The sequence below is a fragment of the Nerophis lumbriciformis genome, linkage group LG17 (assembly GCF_033978685.3).
Source record: "Nerophis lumbriciformis linkage group LG17, RoL_Nlum_v2.1, whole genome shotgun sequence".
Taxonomy (NCBI): Eukaryota; Metazoa; Chordata; class Actinopteri; order Syngnathiformes; family Syngnathidae; genus Nerophis; species Nerophis lumbriciformis.
In genome coordinates this window covers 7,622,501-7,647,140 of record NC_084564.2, presented here as the reverse complement: position 1 = coordinate 7,647,140, position 24,640 = coordinate 7,622,501, and the positions used below count along the sequence as shown (strand labels likewise).

The window sequence follows — 24,640 nt, the reverse complement described above, 5'->3', positions numbered from 1 at the left end:
AGGATAGCGTTGTTACAAAAGCAGAGTTTGGAAAAGCAGACTGTTTCGACAGCAATATAGCAACCACAGTCATCAGATTTGGATAAAGTTTAACTTTTAATAGTGAAGCATTTGTTAAGGCCGCTCTTTGAAACCGCTATCTTAGCCTTTGGTGGTATTCTAATATTATTTTGCTGTACCGGTAATTGTTTTAATTTTGAAAAGCTTGAACTCGGCTTGAACTCAAAACTGAGCAGATATATTTGTAGGAAGCGAATTAGTTAATCTGCAAAAACACGTACGGTACAAATGTATGCATCCCTTCAGTGTACAATCACACCACAGTGTTAATGTTTTAAATGAAAATTATGAAAACAGAGGACCTCTGTGCATGTTGCGCAACACTTCTACATTTACTGGACACAAGACAAAATTATGAACGTGTACCAAGTTTAGGACGAGCTCATTTTGGTCGACGTGCGTCAACTTTTACACGGTGACATCGCCTTCGAGTGGTCTGGCATGCAAATAAATTACAGTTGCTTTCATACAGTGGAACCTCGATTTATGAACCCCTCTATTTGCCAACTTTTTGGCTTACGTACCATGTTTCTGTGTACAAACGCTTCATGCATTCGTTTTGTGTCACGCTGGCAGCCATTTAGTGCTTGCTCGTATTGAAAACCGTTTTTGTTTTTTATTTGTGAGAACAGACTTTTCTGGAAAAAGATGCCAAAACGGCAAACACACACACACAGCTCCTCTACCCCGACCCCTTGGATAATTCCTCTCCTCATAAGGAGCAGCTAAAGAGAGGACTTTGCAGATGTTACCGTATTTTTCAGATTATAAGGCGCAGTTTTTTTCATAGTTTGGCCGGGGGTACGATTCATACTCTGGAGCGATTTATGTGTGAAATTATTAACACATTACCGTAAAATATCAAATAATATTATTTATCTCATTCACGTAAGAGACTAGGCGTATATCAGCAACCGAAACCATCCTGTCCGGATTCAGAGAGGCTGGAATAATTGGAACTGCAACTGACGATGACTCTGACATAAGCGACGTACCGATAGAAGAGGAAGCGGCGCATTGTCTACCTTTGGAGTTGGCAGAGTTGTTTAGAAGCGACACAGAGGAAGAAGATTTCATGGGATTTAGTGATTAGGAGTGACTGATTGTTTGGTAAACGTATAGCATGTTCTATATGTTATAGTTATTTGAATGACTCTTACCATAATGTGTTACGTTAACATACCAGGCACGTTCTCAGATCGTTATTTATGCGTCATATAACATACACTTATTCAGCCTGTTCACTATTCTTTATTTATTTTAAATTGCCTTTCAAATGTCTATTCTTAGTGTAGGATTTTATCAAATAAATTTCCCCAAAAAATGCGACTTATACTCTAGTGCAGGGGTCACCAACGCAGTGCCCGCGGGCACCAGGTAGCCCGTAAGGACCAAATGAGTAGCCCGCTGGCCTGTTCTAAAAATAGCTCAAATAGCAGCACTTACCAGTGAGCTGCCTATATTTTTTTAATTTTATTTATTTACTAGCAAGCTGGTCTCGCTTTGCTCGACATTTTTAATTCTAAGAGAGACAAAACTCAAATAGAATTTGAAAATCCAAGAAAATATTTTAAAGACTTGGTCTTCACTAACTGACAAAGAAACAGATAACAGATTTGGTGTCCAGTTCAAAGTGTGACATGATTTATTTAAACATTTGAGAGTTGACTTTTGTATTATACATGAGTTATTATTTGTACAAACATGGTGCAAAGTAATTCATGATTTGTTAAAATGGGATATTGTGATTTCACAAACTGTCTTAGAAGTGATCATTTGAAAATGTTCAATTAGAAAAATGTGCACTTAGAGAAAATATAAAAATAAAGTGTTGCATATTGATATTTATCTGTTTCTATATATATTTATTGTGAGAAATCATTAAGATGATCAGTGTTTCCACAAAGATTAATATCATTAATTATTAATAATAACATAGAGTTAAAGGTAAATTGAGCAAATTGGCTATTTCTGGCAATTTATTTAAGTGTGTATAAAACTGGTAGCCCCTGCGATGAGGTGGCGACTTGTCCAGGGTTGTAGCTGAGATAGGCTCCAGCGCCCCCCGCGACCCCAAAGGGAATAAGCGGTAGAAAATAGATGGATGGAAACTGGTAGCCCTTTGCTTTAATCAGTACCCAAAAAGTAGCTCTTGGTTTCAAAAAGGTTGGTGACCCCTGCTCTAGTGCGACTTATATATGTTTTTGTCCTTTATTATGCATTTTCGGCCGGAGCGATTTATAATCCGAAAAATACGCTAATCAGAATCAGCTTAATGTACTGTAAGTGGATTTTACTTCTTCAAATGTTTATTATTGTAGCAATAAAGTTGTTAAAGTTAAGGATTTTTGATCGTTTGTGAGGGCACCAAAGGGCATACAGACAGCAGCTTGTCGTCAATTTAGCTTGTTAATAAATATATCGTTCATTCATCACCTGGTTATGTTTGTTTGATATACAGTACTGTATAGCACTTCATATTGTGTTCAAAGTGTACAAACCTTCACTAAAATATGGACTTTTTTCAAGGCTGGAACCCATTATTCATATTTACATTGTTTCTTGTGGAAACATTTGCTTTACTATATGAAACTTTGATTTCCCAACCCAGTTCAAGGACCAATCAAGTTCATAAATCGAGGTTCCAGTGTCATCACTTTTGGCAGATTGTTGTTGACGCGCTCAGCAAATGCTAAAAAAAAAAATGGTGTTCCAGTCTGTCATTAGATGTATTATATTTAGCATGGTCTGAGACTAGCAACGCAAACAGGCGATGGACACAACAAGCTAGGTTCAATCAGGCACTGGCGGACATGAACGTACACTGTGAAAAGGTTTCTTACAGAACGGCTAAACTTCTCAGCAACGAGCTGTTTTGTGTTTTCCATGTCACCTTTTCCTCGCCATTTACTACGACTGTGAAGACAAAGGCCAGATTCTGAAATAGCCACAGACTAGGGATGGGCGAAAAACGATATCGATATACAGCATATCGCGATACAGGTAATCAATATCAATAAAAAATGGGTTCGATATAAATATATTTATTGTCTTCTTCGGAAATAGCAGGAAGTTGCAAAGCAAGGTTGGTTGCATGAACAAAAGCGTGCATTGCTCGCTAACCGAGCAATGCAGCCAATTGGGTAACAGTTTCAACTACCAATTTTTTTTCGCCATCTTGTCATCTCGCGGGTGATTCCTTGCAAGGAGTGCGAAGAGAAAGTACCGTTGTCAGACCGTTGAGATCGGTAATACCCCACCACCTTGAAAACAGTTCTTCTTGGGATTCTCTGTTTACATTTGCACACTTTGCAGTGTTTTTGCTACACTTAATTATTATTTACATTTTCCTTATTTTTGCACTTCGTGATTTTAAAATTGTGTTTACATTGGTTAAGTGTGTGCCTTGATAGCTCAAAGGAAGGTTACATTTTCAATTTTTTTTACATTTATATTTTTCTTCAGGTCCTTATCGTCAATGGGTCATAAAATAACGGATTTAAACCACTTATACCGTGACACGGTGCCCAGCCCCACTACTGACCCCACACGTGATCTCTCGTCATGAAATATTCGTGATAAAAAGTTAGTGGTAGCAAAGTGCGATGAAGTCTTATTAGTTTGATAAACTGATTAGACAGTAAAGTCGGGATGCTAATTTAAGTTATCTGCCTACTAAATCAACAAAATGGGGCCCCTCCCCCGATACTTACCTGAACTTACCTGGTTTTCGAAAGTGCTCTCGTCCCACTTGACACAACAACACAGATACAACTCACCTGTGTATACTCACGTATCCATGGCAACGCCCCTGTCAAGACTCACCTACCTTTTTGCCACGTTGGCCATCGCCAAGGCCCTAAAAAGCTCAAGGTGGTTAGACGCTACTTACCTTGGGGGTCAATTCATAAAAATACACACTCAAAAGTTCCATGTATCTCACTTATGTAAAAAAAATAGCTTTTAAAGGAAAAAAGCTCTCTCTTAGGATTTAGCAACAGAAGGTGTTTTTCTTACTCACCAGACTCAGAGCTTACTTGTTTCTCAACATCTTTACATAGTCACGGTCTACTTGTACATTGTCGCAGTTCACAAGACAAACAGTAGTGTATTATGACAAGAGATAGCAAGTGCGAGTATAGCGAGGGATGACAACATGGATTAAATGTTCTGTCACTTTCATCGATTACAATACAAGACAGAGCAAAGTGACAAGAGGGTGATCAATGCTTCTTCTACTACTTCTACAATACACAGAGCCCCCCTGAAAGATAAATAGATAGTCCATTAGAGAGAGTGATCATTGACTGACGGTGCTGAGTGTGTCCGAGTGTGCGAGGACGCCGGTACGCTACCTGGTCCAGGATGTAGTTGCGTCTCTTGCGTGCGGCGATCTCGATCAGCCGGTTCAGGCACTGAGTGGCCTGTTGGATCAGAACGTCCCAGCGACCTGCGTAGTTCCTTTGGCGCCGCAGACCCATCAGCTGCGGGACAGACCCTCTTGTGAGCAAACAATAACAAGCGGGGTTTTTCCCCCCGCCCTGTTTGGTGTGTGGCACCTACCTTCATCTTGTCCATGATGGCGTTGGTGCCCAGGATGTTGTACTTCTTTTCAGGGTTGGTCTCTGCGTGCTTTACAGCCCAGGTGGTCTTTCCACAGGCGGGCAGGCCCACCATCACCAGGATCTGAGACAACACACACAGCTTGATCCTGATGTTCTACACACAACATTGACTCAACTACTTAAAAGGGGTTTCTTCCATTCAGACCAGGGGTTTCACAACCTTTTCCACAGGGGCCACATTTAAAAACGATTGCAGGCTGTGTGGGACCACTTTCATATTAGGGATGGCCTAAAATCTATATCGCTATATATATATTGCAGTCTCCTGCAAAAACAATTTGGACACACCTCATTCTATGCGTTTTCTTGATTTTCATGACTATTTACATTGTAGATTGTCACTGAAGGCATCACAACTATGAATGAACACATGTGGAGCTATGTACTTAACAAAAAAAGGTGAAATAACTGCAAACATGTTTTATATTCTAGTTTCTTCAAAATAGCCACCCTTTGCTCTGATTACTTTTTCGCACACTCTTGGCATTCTCTCGATGAGCTTCGAAAGGTAGTCACCTGAAATGGTTTTCACTTCACAGGTGTGCTTGAAGCTCATCGAGAGAATGCAAAGAGTGTGCAAAGCAGTAATCAGAGCAAAGGATGGCTATTTTGAAGAAACTAGAATATAAACATGTTTTCAGTTATTTATAATAAAGACTTTAGAATATTTAGGAGCGAGGAAATTTCACGACTGGATTTGTTGCACAGGTGGCATCCTATGACAGTTCCACGCTGGAAATCACTGAGAGCGGCCCATTCTTTCACAAATGTTTGTAGAAATAGTCTTTATGCCTAAGTGCTTGATTTTATACACCTGTGGCCGGGCCAAGTGATTAGGACACCCGATTCTCATCATTTAGATGGGTGGCCAAATACTTTTGGCAATATAGTGTAGTTTCTTTGCCGCCATGGAGGCAAGGACTGCTGACTCAGAAGTGGCTTTGCACTGTGGGGGGAAGTTAGCCGCTAGCCAGAATGCTACATTGTGTTGAGGACGCATTTGTTCGCTTGTTGCGGTCAAAATTTACTGATATAGCTGGTATGACCAAAAACCGTATTGTCCGCCAAATTTACATAATTTATATTGTAACCCTCTTTGATATTTGTCACATGTTCATTTATTTAAACACCACAATGAGCAAACATGGGTCAAGGTATGCTAAGCAATAGGGGTGTGTCGATATATCAATTATTTGATGCATCGCGTGACGATCAGTATTGAAAATAAAAAAAAAACATTTCCATGATAGCAAAATTACAGACAAGTTGGCCAAAACGTACTCTAGAGTCAGGTCATCTACAGAGACTGGGCTGTGGTGGAAACTGTAGTTGAGTAAATCAACTCCCAGGTGCCGGGGAGAAGGCACTTCTTTACCTCGCATTCGTTCTTGTTGGCGGGTCCCTTGGTGCCTCGGACCTTGTCCTCCAGGGCCACATTGTGGATGTACATGAAGCCCTCTGGCGGGGGGAAGTAAGACTCCTTCTGTCCAAAGTTGAACTCCACGTGGCAGTTCTTCACCAGCACGTGAGGGAAGAGTGCGCGGCCCGCCAGGTCCTCCTTGGTCACCTTGAAGGCCACACCCAGTGGGACTCCGTTCTTGGAGTACGACATCTCCACCTCATCGCCTTCCTCAAAGTCCTGGCATCATCAAAATGGCCGTTAGCTTCACATTTGGACAACACATGCATAATCTAAGCAGATCTCTTTTGGTCTTAATCTCCTTGTGCAATTCCATTCCAATTAAAAGTGTCGCTGTTACTCACGATGTAACATCCTATGACGTCGTTTTCACCAAATTTTTCCCCAAAGTCGGCAAATTTACAGTCAGATGATTTTTTCCCGGTTCCTCCGTATCCATAAGAAAAGCGCTCCTCTCCTAACAAGAATGAAGAAGATAGTTTTAAAGGACTGAGGCCACATTAGAGGTTTTTTTAGTTTTGGTTACTTGCTCCTACCGAGTTGTGTGCTGCTGTGGTTAAGGGACCACCCGATCCGGACGACGTGGGGGTCTGGTTCGGAGCTGGGCAGGTGCTTCACGGGAATTTCCTCATTGATCTGAAGGAGAACATTTTATTTATCAGGGACTGTGGGTGTCTCATGCGGGAACAGTATAAAATAAGTTAACACATTCGATTAATCACACAAAAATATTACATGAATCATGTTGAACCACAGATTAATAACAACGTTGACTGCACATGCTGCATTATATTAACTGTGGATGGTTACTTGAAGGGTATTATAGTCAGTATTAAGATCAATGCATGCGTCAGACTGACTGGTTTGCTTCAAAATACACCCCAACAGGATTTAAGATTATACTGTTATCAAGTTTTGAACAAATAAATGTGCATTCGAGTAAAACATTAAAAAATGTTTTTGCATAAAATGTTTTGATATTCTGACAGTAAAATTGCATTTGTGTCAAAATATTGAGGTCCCTTTTAAAGTTATTTTTATGATGTACATAATTCATTGCGATTATTCAGAATGATCAGAATTCAAAAGTGTGACGCCGTGACTTATTTTGAGGTTTTTGGTGTTTTCCTGTGTGTAGTGTTTTAGTTCTTGTCTTGCGCTCCTATTTTGTTGTTGATTGTCATGTCATGTACAGATGTACTTTGTGGACGCTGTCTGCTGCTCCACACGTTGTAAGTCTTTGCTGTCGTCCAGCATTCTGTTTTTGTTTACTTTGCAGCCAGTTTAGTTTTACTTTCGTTTTGCAGAGCCATCCCTAAGCTTCAATGCCTTTTCTTAGCGGCACTTGCCTTTTGTTTATTTTTGGTTTAAGCATAAGATACCTTTTTACCTGCACACTGCCTCCCGCATATTGTGATCACGACAAACCATGTTCCTGACATCTACAAAGCAATTAGCTACCTGCTGCCACCTACTGATATGCCGAGCTCTAAACAGTACAGACACTCAACAACGGCACATTATTTGCAGATTATAATTACTGGTTTGCATAAAATATTTTAACCCAATTAGGTGAAAATACATAATGTCCCACGGCACACCAAACAATATCTCACGGTACACAAGTGTGCCGCGGCACAGTGGTTGAAAAACACTACACTAGGCCACTGAGTAGGTTGGCAAACTCATCTCGCGAGCCGTATTGAACCGGTTTACAAATCCAGGCCGCATGTTTGACATCCCTGCTCTAAAACCAGGTACAGACTGTAGCGTGGGTTACCTGTACTGTTTATATATGAACAAAATGGCAGTTGTTAGCATATATTACTTCTATCAAACATGGTGGACATGTCTGTTACAAGATACTGCGGTAGTAAACGTGGTACTCGCTACAATCCTGCACGGGACATACCGCTTTAATACTTTTTTTTCTTTTTAAATCCTGATATTAATCTAGATCAGATGATATGAAAAAATTAATTCATGATGATACATTTTTTTTGCCATATCGCCCATCCCTACTTCCTCCCACACCTCCCAAACAACAGGTTCAAAGGGCAGTCTGCCCAAAGGTGACGTATGGAGTACACGGCCCATCTCTCTGTAAGTGACATTGTTCATTCACGACAAAGAAGGGGTACATTGCTGAGTGGTGGACGGATGTCATGATTGGTGATGGAGTTATTACCTTTCTAGATAACACCTGGCTAGCATTTGCTGTATGAAAAGTCAAATGACTTACCTTCATCTCATAGCACACGCGACCACCGGCGACCCCGTGAGTGGCTCGTGCCCCCGCCCACAGGTAAGCGAAGCCTTCGATGGTGAGCGGATAGCCGCTGTAGCGGTCCCGTGACACTTTGAAGTGCAGGTCGCAGTTGTCTGAAAGCAAAGCCAGGCAGTTTGTTGAGGAACATGACAGTTTCAGGGGAATCACAACCTTTTCTACAAAGGGCCGTATACTGAAAAGTCAAAGCATGCGAGGGCCATTTTGATATCTTTTTTCTGTAAGAAAAATGCTAAAAACAGATATTATATATATTTAAAGATATAACTGTCAGCTTTATATTACAGGTGACATTATTATTATTTTACAATACAAATATTAGACTCTTGACCACGATTAATCTGATTCGATATCAGTACAAATGGTACATACTTGTATTAATTAGCAGTGTGGTATGTTAGAAAAGGTTTGATCATGTGAAATGAATCAAACAGAACAATGGCCAGTATGAAAAACACGTACCTATTTATTATCAACCGTCTGGAGTAGACTTATGTTGTCTTTAAGTTAAAGTGGAGTGATAGTTGTTTGTTATGGCAACACCTAGTGGTCACAATAACCTATTAAGCTCATGGCCTAGTAAATGGAGTTATGCGGACACCTTTGTTACTGGATACAATTTTAATACGTTGCTGACTTGCAGACTTTAAATCTGTATTTAATATTATTCCATACTTGTTTATACTGACAAGTAGGGCTGGGCGATATATCGCGGGTTTGTCTCTGTGCGATATAGAAAATGACTGTATCGTGATATTGGAGTATACATTCTCACGCAGTTGCTTTTGGCTGCTGGCATTACACTACAGGCTCTTCTCACTTTTTCTTGTGTCTCCTTCTCACAGACAGCAAGCGCACCTTCTTACACATGTCACATACTGTCACGTCATACCTCACATACGTATACGCCCTCTCCCAGCAGAGACGTAGCAGCATGGCTAAAGTTAGCTGTGGTGCGATTGGTAATACGAGAGAAAGGAGGTGCGAATCTGGTAACGAAGGAAGAATTAATTCCCAAGAAAAACAGCATGGGGTCCATCGTCTGACGGTGGTTTGGCTTCAAGTGGGAATATGTCGAACAGACAACCGTAATTTGTCAAGTGTGGGGCAAAAGCGTTACTGCAAAAAGTAGCATTACTGCTAATATGTAGCATCATTTGAAAAGTCACTCGCTAGAGAATCAACAGTGCTTACTCCGCATGTCAACATCTCCGTTCGGTGCCACACCAACAAAATGCCGAGGCAAACATTTCCACATCAACACCGTATGAAAAAAAGAGTCCACGACAAAAGGAGATAGCATCCGCAGGAACCTACCACATAGCGAAGGACATACACTATTTGATTTCCTATTATGCAGCTCATTTTTATTTGACACTTATTGAAATATATTGTGTGACATCATGTTTTTAAACTATTATAGTTGCGTTCTGTACAAAAAGTGCACTTTAATTTAGTGTTGTTTTGATAAGTCATCTTAGTGACGTCATGCACAAAAGTGCACTAATAGCTTGTTTTAAAATGTCTCTGACAATCTTGCACTTTCTGTTTTGGAAATGACATGAATGTTTGTGCCACTGCTTAATAACAGTTTAATAAATACACTTTTGCTAAATGGACCTAGTTGTGATTTCCCTCTCTGCCTGAAAGTTTAAAATGAGCATTTATTAATGCAGTATGAACAATAATGTTTTGATGTAGACATATAGAATCATCATACTGCTGTGATTATATGCATCAAGTGTTAATTCAAGGCGAAGGCAAAATATCGAGATATATATAGTGTATCGCGATATGGCCTAAAAATACCGAGATATTAAAAAAAGGCCATATGGCCCAGCCCTACTGACAAGTGTCATATTTTAGACTGTAATGTTGTTCAATTAAGGACACTATATCTAGCGTGTGTGCTTTGCTCTTGTCAATTAAGGACACTAATTATGTATGTCTAGTTTGCGCCAATAGAATATTTGATATTTTGCTAGCATCGGATCGATATCATATCCACCTAGTTATTAGTATTAACATTTTAGCTTTTTCCTCACTATATTAAGTCTTTTTGCTGTTTTTTCTTGCACTGTTACTAGTTTTGTTTGATTTTATTTCAACAATTTACTGCGGGCCAACAAAACTCGAGCTGCAAATGGTATAAGACATTTGTAGGGTTGTGGTCACACTTACAAGTATCGATAGTGACCAGAGTGTCATCAATGTTCTCTTCCTCGTCTTCTGCGGGTGGCTGTGGTGTGCGGGATCTAAAGAGCACACAGAGAAGTCAATCCAGGTGCAGTTTTAGGACAGGCTGGTGTGGAATGGGGCTATGGCTTGCTTTGACAAGAGCGACCTGTTAAGAACAAGCCCTCTCTCTTTAGCACTGTAGTTTGGCCCAGGAGGTCACGGGTCAAACCCAACAAGTTCAAAGACAGTGCCCAACTTTGAATATCATTGCTGTGCACTGACATGAGTCCACTTTATGACAATCTTTACACATCAACAGGACTTTTTTTTAAAGAAATGTGCCATTAGACAATATGTAAACAACTGTATGCATAACGATAAACACAATGGAACCTGTTTTGAAAATGAAGTTTACTTGTATACCGCGTTTCTATCTTCAAGGTAGTCATTATCGCACTCACCTACTGACGACAGCATCAGGAGCAACTGTGCCTTGCCCAAGGATACTTCAAAATGGTCACAGAGAGACTGACGATCGAAGCAGCAACCTTCAGGTTGGTAGATAACTACTCTATGGCATGAGCCATGCTGCCCCTAACCATTGTGCGCAAAAAAGGTTTTTGTTTTAACCTACTGCAACTTGTTGGCATGCTTTTCTAGAATTGGTGCATATTCTTAATAATACTGCCATGACTTTATTCTGAAACTTATTTTGCACTGAACAGGAAGTAGCTTTGTGCACATTTTGCACCGTAACTTTAAATAGTATCAATTGTCTATACAATTGTTATAAGTACACCCCAGCATAACAGTGTATCCTTATTACCATAACATATTACCAGATCACAAATTTTAAATCCAATTAAGACGAAAAACTAAAATTTTTTGTGAAAATATTAAAAAATGCCTAAATTTGCCAGAAAATAAAAATGCAATCATAAAACGAAAACCATTTTAGACTGACTTAAAAGTCTATACTGAATTAAATTAAATTAAACTCAATAAATAATAAATTAAAATTGGTCAGCAACATTACTGATAAAGCATGTAACCTGAGGTCATACTATTATTGAAGAATTGACATTTTCTTTTATAGAAATTAACACTTTGGTTCTCAAATTATGTCTACAAAAGGAGGTTGACCATGTATGTGGACTTAAAGCTGGGGTACCTAAGTTATATTCTTTAACTTTTTTTAATAGAAATTAATACTTTGGTCCTCAAATGATGTCTACAAAGGATGTTGACCATGCCCACGTCTCCCCTCACCTCCCAGGGGGTGATCAAGGGTGATGGGTCAAATGCAGAGAATAATTTTGCCACACCTAATGTGTGTGTGACAATCATTGGTACTTTAACTTTTTAACTACACTTATGTATGTCGACTTAAAGCTGGTGTACCTAAGTTATATTCTTTAACAATTTTTTAAAATCATATTAGCCTTATGCAGTATATCGTAACAGTAATCATTTCTGAAAAAAGTTGTACGTTTGCGTGCTGTCTGTGCCTTATAATTAAGTATTTTAGTAAATAAAACCCCGGAAGACAAAATAATGTGTCTTTATGATGGTAAAACCCCTCCAGATCCAACCACAGGATTTAGAGAAAAGAGGGGTGAGCAGAGCCCATTAAGGAGCCTCCTTGTTGGCTGAGGCGGTATGTAGCGAAGCGTGTGAAACACAATATCTGCGCTTGATGTTACAGCATATACTGCTAAAAAACCCCACAAAGAAATCAGAGAAAGAAAAGAAAGACGCTGTACATTTAAAAAACAAACAAAGAAGAGCCAAAACCCAAATAAATATTGGTCCGGCCTATTCAAGATGGAGGGCACTGCGGGCCAGTCTTGGACTAACTTTGGATGCGTGATTGGCCGTTATCCTTCTAGACAGGTCATCTACTGATCCATTTAGCCACGTGTGTTACTGCAACAAAATACTAACTAGGGGATCCTTCCATGCAACTTTAGACTGTCAACATGTGTGCACGTACAGCGCTCTAGCACTTCCAGAGAGGACGAGACTGGGAGGGACTATCAGCAGTTTGAATTCTGCCTGGTGACACAAGAATTAAGTACCCCAGCTTTAAACGGACACTTGTTCTAATAAGAGGAGGACCGTCTTTACCCATGTTTCATTTTATTTTGGAGGCTACAAATGTGCATATATAATGGGACGGTGTGTGTGGCTTGTTGCTTGACTCTCTGTACAGTCGTTGGCAATGTAACTCTGCATCTAGACATACCACAGGTGTCTTGGTTGCGCACTATGACGCATCTATTCATCAATATGATTATAATCCAGATGTACATTGAAGTGTGAATTATCTTGAAAACAACGGAGCCCAGGAAACAACATGAATACACTTTCTCATTCAATGCGTTTTCTTTCTTTTCAAGACCATTTACATTGTAGATTGTCACTGAAGGCATCAAAACTATGACACCAGTGAAGTGAAAACCATTTCAGGTGACTACCTCTTGAAGCTCATCGAAAGAATGCCAAGATTTTGACAAAAAGTAATCAGGGCAAAGGGTGGCTATTTTGAAGAAACTAGAATATAATAGGGGTGTAACGGTACACAAAAATTTCGGTTCAGTACGTACCTCGGTTTAGAGGTCACGGTTCGGTTCATTTTCCGTACAGTAAGAAAACAACAAAATATCCATTTTTGGGTTATTTATTTACTAAATTTGCAAAATCTTCTACCAAAAATATTTTTCTTAGTGGAATATTTGATGTGAAGTAATGGGAACCTTGGATAGGTCAATAATTCATAATAACATTGATTTTGATTCGATATTATGTTTTGAGCAATGACAGTTTGAAAGAAAAAAAAACAGCTTTGTTTTATTAGTCAACATTGCAACTTTTTCTAAATGACATTTCACCTTTAAGCTTTTTTATTTCACATTTTTTATGTTTTTGTTTATTTTAATAGTATTTTTTGTATGTGCCGTGGGCCTTTAAAACATTAGCTGTGGGCCGCAAATGGCCTCCGGGGCACACTTTTGACACCCCTGCTATAGATAATAAAAAATTAAATGTGATAAATCTATAGATAAAAAGCAGAGCCTGGCGACGCATGCGCGTTTATCATAACTCTCTTTCTCTCTCTGTCTCTGCCCCTCCCTCACCAATGCTGCTGCGCACACAATTTGTTTTGTTTTCAACCCCTTCTTAATCCTGATTGTACATTGAAAATACACGCAACCCTAACTCAAAATGCCGGACATTTGAGGCATTTAAGAAACTCCGCCCGGACAGCTCCGCAAAAGAGGACATGTCCGGTGAAAAGAGGACGTGTGTTGTGCCTCGGTGTGCATTGTTTACACAACGTGCGTTACACTACTTAATCTATCCGTGTGGAAACTCGTTCGGTACACCTCCGCACCGAACCGAAACCCCCGTACCGAAACGGTTCAATACAAATACACGTACCGTTACACCCCTAGAATATAAAACATGTTTTCAGTTATTTCACCTTTTTTTGTCAAGTACATAACTCCACATGTGTTTATTCAAAGTTTTGATGTGACAATCTACAATGTAAATAGTCATGAAAATAAAGAAAACACATTGAATGAGAAGGTGTGTCCAAACTTTTGGCCCGTACTGTATATATTTTTTCATTACCCGATGCCACAGGTACATTGCAGTCCCCACAGATAGACTTCTACTGTACCTTTTCTCCTCGCGATGCTCATAGTAGTTGTAGCCCCTGCTCTCCTCGTGCGGTCTCTTTCGGCCGTAGTGTCCCCTGTCAGACTCCGCCTTCACTTCGGCGCCACGCTGCGGTTCTGTCCCGCGGGCCTCCCGCCCAGCGTCCCCAGCGGCCTCCGGGTCATCTTCCGTTTTAATATCCTCTTTAATTTCTGCAATGACGGAGAACAAAAGTGAGCGTGTACAGACGGTGTCTACTAATAAGTTAACTGACGACTGCAAGAACAATCAGGAAACTAAAAGATCTTTCCACAAAAAACACGGCAGGGTGTGTTTGGAATTTAACCATCAGTCACCTTGTTTGATGTCCACGCTCGGCTTCACTTCAGGTTTGCTGGTTTCCTCGGCGGTCGCGACGGGTTTGGAAGTGTCGGACGCCGGCTGACTCTCGCGAGGCTCGACTTCAGCCTCCTGTTCCGCCTCCTCTTCCTCGTAGTAACCACCTGAATCTCTGCCCTCGTCTTCCTCTAGAAGCGCAGGGCCTCCGTCTTCACCGTAGTCCTCTGCAGATGTCAACAGAGGGAGAAATTGTACAGAATTGGGCGATTGCTTTGGCATTAAAGCTAGGGATGTCCGATAATATCGGACTGCCGATATCATCGGCCGATAAATGCTTAAAAATGTAATATCGGAAATTATCGGTATCGGTTTCAAAAAGTAAAATGTATGACTTTTTAAAACGCCGCTGTGTACGCGGACATAGGGAGAAGTACAGAGCGCCAATAAACCTTAAAGGCACTTCCTTTGCGTGCCGGCCCAATCACATAATATCTACGGCTTTTTACACACACACACGAGTGAATGCAATGCATACTTGGTCAACAGCCATACAGGTCACACTGAGGGTGGCCGTATAAACAACTTTAACACTGTTACAAATATGCGCCACACTGTGAACCCACACCAAACAAGAATGACAAACACATTTCGGGATAACATCCGCACCGTAACACAACATAAACACAACAGAACAAATACCCAGAAACCCTTGCAGCACTAACTCTTACGGGACGCTACAAAATACACCCCCCGCTACCACATGTATGTGCAAAAGGCACTGAAGAGAAGGAATCAATGAACGGTGGTCATGTGACCACTAGTGATGGTCTCTAGTATTCAGCCAGACTGGTGTTCTAAACTACAATAGCCTAAATGCAACAGTGCACATGTAGTTTGTTAACTCTTCCGGGACGCTACAATAAACACCCCCCGCTACCGCCTAACCTCAAACCCGCCCCCCAAACCCGCTCACCTCAACCTCCTCATGCTCTCTCAGGGAGAGCATGTCCCAAATTCTAAGCTGCTGTTTTGAGGCATGTTAAAAAAAATAATGCACTTTGTGACTTCAATAATAAATATGGCAGTGCTATGTTGGCATTTTTTTCCATAACTTGAGTTGATTTATTTTGTAAAACCTTGTTACATCGTTTAATGCATCCAGCGGGGCATCACAACAAAATTAGGCATAATAATGTGTTAATTCCACGACTGTATATATCGGTATCGGTTGATATCGGAATTGGTAATTAAGAGTTGGACAATATCAGATATCGGCAAAAAAGCCATTATCGGACATCTCTAATTACAGCATATAAATCAAATACGAACTAGGGGATCCGTCCATGAAATTAAGAATGAATCAATACAAATGCACATAACTGATATTTTTGACACCTAATAACGAGAAGAAAATGTTGACAGAAAGGAAATCCAATCATATTTCATTTTGTCATGTTGATGGTTGGGCCAGGTTGGGAATATATCCAGTGACTGCTCTTTAACAGTGCACAAAAAAAGGGGCCGGCAGTTTGTTACGAAGAAGAGCCAATCAGCCGTGTTTCCTAAAACGAGGAAGTGGTATTCCTCCCCGAAGGCGCCAAAAACAATACTGTGCGGATTTAACGTGTTCTACATTGTATTATGTGTGTACACCTGGGAGAAAGCGAAGAGGACACATTTTATTTTTGACGTTGTATGATGCCATCAGCAGGCGAGTCATCATGACATCCACATAACTGTAAGTTAAAGTTGTATTTGCCGCTTCCGGTTCTCCTGCGTTTATAAACAAAATTACCATGAAAGCATGCATTGTAACTCCATTTCACAACATACACAATCATACATGATTCCTTAAATTGGATTATGCTACTTTTGTGTTGAACAAATGCTTTGCAGGTAAAATAACGGTGCTTTCAAATAAACTTAAAAGGAAGAATGATCTTTTATACTTTATATTTCAGTTCGCTAAATTTACTGTCATTTTAGCTGACAAAAATGTGGTGTAATTTGTACAACTAAATCAATTTAGATGACTAATAGACTAAAAATAAATTCAAAAGACTGACAAAAAATAAATTAAAACTGCTGTCAAAATGAACACTGCGCCATATGCATAAAATGTGCAAACTAGGTAAATATTACATGTTAATATGAATGTTACTACATATATATATAGTGTTGCCACTAGGACTCCATCAAGTCATAAAAAAGGTTTTGAAAACAAATGATAAATGTATGCATTATCCTGTTATATCTCACATTCTATATTGTTTTGGAAAAAGGTTGTCATAAACGTTACTTAATTCATTAAAAAAATTATAAAGAAAACAAATTGTTATGCATATGTAAATGTACTCAGTTATAAGCATTCACTCACTTTCTTCTTTCTTCCATGTATCTAAACTTTACCGCTGCTGCCCCAAAATCAAAGTTCTCTGGCTGACAAGGACCACTAACATCTCAGCATATTTTACTAGAATACCCTTATGAGCATTACATATATCAAAATCAAGTACTTACAATACTGTTTACTGGATCAAATACCCTTTTAGAGCAAATATCTACCCAAACGACTGCTTTGCTGCTGCCAAAAATGTATTTGAAGAGTATTTCAACAAGTAAACAGTACAGTAGGTACCGTACTTTTCGGAGTATAAGTCGCACCTGCCGAAAATGCATAATAAAGAAGGAAAAAAACATATATAAGTTGCACTGGAGCCCGGCCAAACTATGAAAAAAACTGCGATTTATAGTCCGAAAAATACGGTACTTCATTTTGATATATGTAATGTTCATAAAGGTATTCTAGTAAAATATGTGATTTGTAAACATCAAAATATTCCGTTGAATCACTTTTTGTCAGGCAACATTACGTTTACCGTATTTTCCGCACCATAAGGCGCCCTGGGTTAAAAGCCGCGCCTTCAATGAACGGCATATTTCAAAACTTTGTCCACCTATAAGCCGCCCGGTGTTGTAAGCCGCATCTAACTGCGCTAAAGGAATGTCAAAAAAACAGTCAGATAGGTCAGTCAAACTTTAATAATATATTAAAAACCAGCGTTCTAACAACTCTGTTCACTCCCAAAATGTACGCAAATGTGCAATCACAAACATAGTAAAATTCAAAATAGTGCAGAGCAATAGCAACATAATGTTGCTCGAACGTTAATGTCACAACACACAAAATAAACATAACGCTCACTTTCTGAAGTTATTCTTCATTCATAAATCCCTCGAATTCTTCTCCTTCGTTGTCCGAATTGAAAAGTTGGGCGAATGTGGGATCCAAAATGTCGTCTGGCGCTGTCTCCCTGCCTCCCTGTCTTGGTGAACGTCACGTGTGTTCGCCTTCTGTCATCCACTGTTCCCACGCAGTTAGCAGTCTAGCTTCGAATGCCCTGATGACACCAATATCTAGCGGTGTTGTCTGTCTAATTATAAATAATGCAGACGAGGCGTGTTAACTGAGTTCTCAACGTTTACTCACAGCGTGCTCATAACCACATTCTAACTCCCAGCATACAACAACGCTTCTCAGGGCTACCGCGCATGCTCGTCACTATCGTTGCATGCTGGGTAGTGTAGTTGTTATATTTGCTAGCTCATAACATCACATTAAGAGACACGCTTACGCGCTTAATTCAATACTCGCCGTCATTCCGGGTGGATTGACAAAAGACCTCCAGCCGCTACATATTGGTGTCAACAGGGCATTCGAAGCTAGACTGCTAACTGCGTGGGAACAGTGGATGACAGAAGGCGAACACACGTGACGTTCACCAAGACAGGGAGACAGCGCCAGACGACGCCAACATCTGCCAGTGGATCGTAAATGCCTGGGCAGATATTTCGGTCACAACTGTGGTCCGAGCTTTCAGGAAGGCAGGATTCACAGAACTGCTGGACAACAGCGACACTGACTCCGATGACTTCGACGAGACGGAGCCGGCCATTTTGGATCCCACATTCGCCCAACTTTTCAATTCGGACACGAAGGAGAAGAATTCGAGGGATTTATGAATGAAGAATAACTTCAGAAAGTGAGCGTTATGTTTATTTTGTGTGTTGTGACATTAACGTTCGAGCAACATTATGTTGCTATTGCTCTGCACTATTTTGAATTTTACTATGTTTGTGATTGCACATTTGCGTACATTTTGGGAGTGAACAGAGTTGTTAGAACGCTGGTTTTTAATATATTATTAAAGTTTGACTGACCTATCTGACTGTTTTTTTGACATTCCTTTAGCGCAGTTAGATGCGGCTTACAGCACGGGGCGGCTTATAGGTGGACAAAGTTTTGAAATATGCCGTTCATTGAAGGCGCGGCTTATAACCCAGGGCGCCTTATGGTGCGGAAAATACGGTATATATATATACATATACACACACATATATACATAAAAACAGGATGTAAATTAACCAATGATGGAGGTGTTTGGATGTTTTTAAGAGGGCTTTAAAGGCCCAATAGAGCGACTACAAAAGGCTCAATTAACTAACTTTTGCTAATGTTTAATTACGAGATAGAATGCATTAAAAAACATGTGATCTTATCTCACATAAGGATTGTGAGTGACAGAAAAAAATTCAAAACGTCAGGCATCCCGCTCAATTGTGTAAAGATGGATATCCCTCGGGTCTGGCGCCCCGGCTAACTTCCGCTTTGTTCTGTGAACTTCTGGTATTTATTTATATAAAATTGCAGCATTTTCTTTTTGTTTTGTTTTTGACTTGCATTTATGCGAGTTAAAAACTGTCGGTTTTAGATTTGGACCTGCCGGCTACTGTAGGTGTGAAAAAAGTGTTAAATGTCACATACATATATAAATATATATGTATTTATACATATATACATAAAAACAGGATGTAAATTAACCAATGATGGAGGTGTTTGGATGTTTTTAAGAGGGCTTTAAAGGCCCAATAGAGCGACTACAAAAGGCTCAATTAACTAACTTTTGCTAATGTTTAATTACGAGATAGAATGCATTAAAAAACATGTGATTTTATCTCACATAAGGATTGTGAGTGACAGATGTCTCAAAAAAATGCAGTCCCACTTAAGACATACTATTTCACAGTTTCATAAAAGCACAAACGATTTTTAGGGTCAAGTGTTTTGCAAAGAAAAATACAAACTGTCAGGCATCCCGCCCAATTGTGTAAAGATGGATATCCCTCGGGTCTGGCGCCCCGGCTAACTTCCGCTTTGTTCTGTGAACTTCTGGGATTTATTTAAATAAAATTGCAACATTTTCTTTTTGTTTTTGGCTTGCAGTGTTTATGCGAGTTAAAAACTGTCGGTTTTAGATTTGGACATGTTGGCCACTGTAGCGATAACTTTGAGGGGTGAAAAAAGTGTTAAATGTCATATATATATATATATATATATATATACATATATATATATATACATACACACACACACTATATAACTATATATATATATACATAAAAACAGGATGTAAATTAACCAATGATGGAGGCGTTTGGATGTTTTTAAGAGGGCTTTAAAGGCCCAATAGAGCGACTACAAAAGGCTCAATAAACTAACTTTTGCTAATATTTATTTACGAGTTAGAATACATTAAAAAACGTGTTCTTATCTCACATAGGGAATGTGAGTGACAGACGTCTCAAAAAAATGCAGTCCCACCTAAGACATACTATTTCTCAGTTTAATAAAAGCACAAACGATTTTTAGGGTCAACTGCTTTGCAAAGAAAAATACAAACCGTCAGGCATCACCCTCAATTGTGTAAAGATGGATATTCCTCGGGTCTGGCGCTCCGGCTAACTTCCGCTTTGTTCTGTGAACTTCTGGGATTTATTTAAATAAAATTGCAGCATTTTCTTTTTGTTTTGTTTTTGGCTTGCAGTGTTTATGCGAGTTAAAGATTTGGTCCTGCCGGCTACTGTGGGGGTGAAAAAAGTGTTAAATGTCACATATGTATATATATATATATACATATACACACACACATATATACCGGTACATAAAAACAGGATGTAAATTAACCAATGATGGAGGTGTTTGGATGTTTTTAAGAGGGCTTTAAAGGCCCAATAGAGCGACTACAAAAGGCTCAATTAACTAACTTTTGCTAATGTTTAATTACGAGATAGAATGCATTAAAAAACATGTGATTTTATCTCACATAAGGATTGTGAGTGACAGAAAAAAATTCAAACTGTCAGGCATCCCGCTCAATTGTGTAAAGATGGATATCCCTCGGGTCTGGCGCCCCGGCTAACTTCTGCTTTGTTCTGTGAACTTCTGGGATTTATTTAAATAAAATTGCAGCATTTTCTTTTTGTTTTGTTTTTGGCTTGCAGTGTTTATGCGAGTTAAAAACTGTCGGTTTTAGATTTGGTCCTGCCGGCTACTGTGGGGGTGAAAAAAGTGTTAAATGTCACATATGTGTGTGTATATATATATATATATATATATATATATATATATATATATATATATATATATATATATACACACACACACACACACACACACACACACACACACACACACACACACACACACACACACACACACACATATATACACAAAAACACACACACACACACACACATATATACACAAAAACAGGATGTAAATTAACCAATGATGGAGGCGTTCGGATGTTTTTAAGAGGGCTTTAAAGGCCCAATAGAGCGACTACAAAAGGCTCAATTAACTAACTTTTGCTAATGTTTAATTACGAGATAGAATGCATTAAAAAACATGTGTTCTTATCTTATCTCACATAAGGATTGTGAGTGACAGAAAAAAATTCAAACTGTCAGGCATCCCGCTCAATTGTGTAAAGATGGATATCCCTCGGGTCTGGCGCCCCGGCTAACTTCCGCTTTGTTCTGTGAACTTCTGGAATTTATTTATATAAAATTGCAGCATTTTCTTTTTGTTTTGTTTTTGGCTTGCAGTGTTTATGCGAGTTAAAAACTGTCGGTTTTAGATTTGGTCCTGCCGCCTACTGTGGGGGTGAAAAAAGTGTTAAATGTCACATACATATATAAATATATATGTATTTATACATATATACATAAAAACAGGATGTAAATTAACCAATGATGGAGGTGTTTGGATGTTTTTAAGAGGGCTTTAAAGGCCCAATAGAGCGACTACAAAAGGCTCAATTAACTAACTTTTGCTAATGTTTAATTACGAGATAGAATGAATTAAAAAACATGTGTTCTTATCTCACATAAGGATTGTGAGTGACAGAAAAAAATTCAAACTGTCAGGCATCCCGCTCAATTGTGTAAAGATGGATATCCCTCGGGTCTGGCGCCCCGGCTAACTTCCGCTTTGTTCTGTGAACTTCTGGAATTTATTTATATAAAATTGCAGCATTTTCTTTTTGTTTTGTTTTTGGCTTGCAGTGTTTATGCGAGTTAAAAACTGTCGGTTTTAGATTTGGTCCTGCCGCCTACTGTAGGGGTGAAAAAAGTGTTAAATGTCACATACATATATAAATATATATGTATTTATACATATATACATAAAAACAGGATGTAAATTAACCAATGATGGAGGTGTTTGGATGTTTTTAAGAGGGCTTTAAAGGCCCAATAGAGAGACTACAAAAGGCTCAATTAACTAACTTTTGCTAATGTTTAATTACGAGATAAAATGCATTAAAAAAACAGGTGTTCTTATCTCACATAAGGATTGTGAGTGACAGAAAAAAATTCAAAACGTCAGGCATCCCGCTCAATTGTGTAAAGATGGATATCCCTCGGGTCTGGCTCCCCGGCTAACTTCCGCTTTGTTCTGTGAACTTCTGGGATTTATTTATATAAAATTGCAGCATTTTCTTTTTGTTTTGTTTTTGGCTTGCAGTGTTTATGCGAGTTAAAAACTGTCGGTTTTAGATTTGGTCCTGCCGCCTACTGTGGGGGTGAAAAAAGTGTTAAATATCACATATGTATATATATATATATATATATATATATATATATATATATATACACACACATATACACACACATATATACATAAAAACAGGATGTAAATTAACCAATGATGGAGGTGTTTGGATGTTTTTAAGAGGGCTTTAAAGGCCCAATACAGCGACGACAAAAGGCTCAATTAACTAACTTTTGCTAATGTTTAATTACGAGATAGAATGCATTAAAAAACATGTGTTCTTATCTCACATAAGGATTGTGAGTGACGGAAAAAAATTCAAAACATCAGGCATCCCGCTCAATTGTGTAAAGATGGATATCCCTCGGGTCTGGCGCCCCGACTAACTTCCGCTTTGTTCTGTGAACTTCTGGGATTTATTTATATAAAATTGCAGCATTTTCTTTTTGTTTTGTTTTTGACTTGCATTTATGCGAGTTAAAAACTGTCGGTTTTAGATTTGGACCTGCCGGCTACTGTAGGTGTGAAAAAAGTGTTAAATGTCACATACATATATAAATATATATGTATTTATACATATATACATAAAAACAGGATGTAAATTAACCAATGATGGAGGTGTTTGGATGTTTTTAAGAGGGCTTTAAAGGCCCAATAGAGCGACTACAAAAGGCTCAATTAACTAACTTTTGCTAATGTTTAATTACGAGATAGAATGCATTAAAAAAACATGTGATTTTATCTCACATAAGGATTGTGAGTGACAGAAAAAAATTCAAACTGTCAGGCATCCCGCTCAATTGTGTAAAGATGGATATCCCTCGGGTCTGGCGCCCCGGCTAACTTCCGCTTTGTTCTGTGAACTTCTGGGATTTATTTAAATAAAATTGCAGCATTTTCTTTTTGTTTTGCAGTGTTTATGCGAGTTAAAAACTGTCTGTTTTAGATTTGGACCTGCCGGCCACTGTAGTGATAACTTTGAGGGGTGAAAAAAGTGTTTAATGTTGACTTTACCTGGTTGCTCTTGGGCTTCGTCGCCATCCTCCAACGCCTCATCTCCGCCGTCGTCGTCTTCGTCCCCCCCGCCGTCGTCCATGTACTCGGCGCCCTCGTCGCCGTGCTCGCCTTGCTCCGAGGTGTCCGCCAGGGCTTCCTCCTCCTCCATGGCCGTCTTCAGCCGCTCCACCAGGTCCGCTTTGAGGCCTCTGGTGTCCAGGCCGCGCCGCTGGAGCTCATCCTTCAGCTCGTTCACTTTCAGTTTCTTCACGTCCAAACTCATGGCGTTTTTCTTGCGATCGAGCGTTTCAGTGCAATTTGCTGCAGAGATTGCGACAGAAAACGTTTATTTTAAGCGTTTTTTTTTTAAAGCCGCTAGACTCTACGCGCGGCGCTAAGCTAACTGGCTAATTTAGCTAGCATGTCCCACAAAACAAACACGCGTGTGCTGCGGAGTTATAACCCTTTACGAGAAGTGTACATAAAAGGGCTATGAAACAAAAAAAAAGAGTAATTATGCGTACAAGATATTATGAGAGTAAAGTTATCCACACGCCAACTTACCTAGCTAGCTGAGTTAGCCCTGTTAGGGGTTAGCTAGCTAACATTGCAAGTATAATAGAGTATTAGCGTTCTAGCACACATGCATTGGTTTTGCCGCGTCGTTGCAATAATAACAGTGCAGCAATAATAACAACATTATTGACCATAGAAAGTGGAGGCCTACCTTCTCTCCTCAGCGAGTCTCGCGGGCAAAGATGGAAACAGCGACTACTGCCCCCTGGCGCCAGCGACCTTCACACCGGAAGTCATTCTTCTTCTTTGACTTTTTTTTTTCTGGCGGGTAACTTAGAAAGTGGCATGCTGCCACCTGCTGTACCGGGGTGTGTCGCATGCGCTCGCTTCCCCACACCATTTTAGTTTGAAAAAAAAAAAAAAAAAAGTTCAAAACGGATATTACACATATTTAAAGAGAGAGCTTAGTGTTATAAAGGGACTTACATATACTATTATTAATCATTAGTATGAATATTTAATCTTTTTCTCATTAAATACTGATTTGATTGCTCTTTTTTCTTACATTTTGACTGTTAAGAAATGGCCAAACTGCAAATGGCCCCCAGGACGCACTTTGGGCACCACTCATCTACTATATCTTACTACTACTAATAATAATA

General features: G+C 39.4%; 1 protein-coding gene across 2 annotated transcripts in view; it reads right to left on the bottom strand.

The window, feature by feature from the left end:
- hnrnpul1 (heterogeneous nuclear ribonucleoprotein U-like 1) overlaps nt 1–24,338 on the bottom strand; it is a 40,899-nt gene extending 16,561 nt beyond the window's left edge. For both annotated transcript variants that reach the window (XM_061972361.1, XM_061972360.2), the window contains exons 1-11: nt 24,190–24,338; nt 23,481–23,783; nt 14,590–14,796; nt 14,256–14,445; nt 10,574–10,647; nt 8,348–8,487; nt 6,642–6,741; nt 6,450–6,562; nt 6,061–6,324; nt 4,624–4,746; nt 4,416–4,544 (exon numbers count right to left, since the gene is read on the bottom strand). In XM_061972361.1, coding sequence (XP_061828345.1) covers nt 4,416–4,544; nt 4,624–4,746; nt 6,061–6,324; nt 6,450–6,562; nt 6,642–6,741; nt 8,348–8,487; nt 10,574–10,647; nt 14,256–14,445; nt 14,590–14,796; nt 23,481–23,745 — 1,605 coding nt within the window. In that variant the 5' untranslated portion in view covers nt 23,746–23,783; nt 24,190–24,338. The remainder of the gene's footprint in view (nt 1–4,415; nt 4,545–4,623; nt 4,747–6,060; nt 6,325–6,449; nt 6,563–6,641; nt 6,742–8,347; nt 8,488–10,573; nt 10,648–14,255; nt 14,446–14,589; nt 14,797–23,480; nt 23,784–24,189) is intronic.
- Nucleotides 24,339–24,640: the final 302 nt, after the last annotated feature.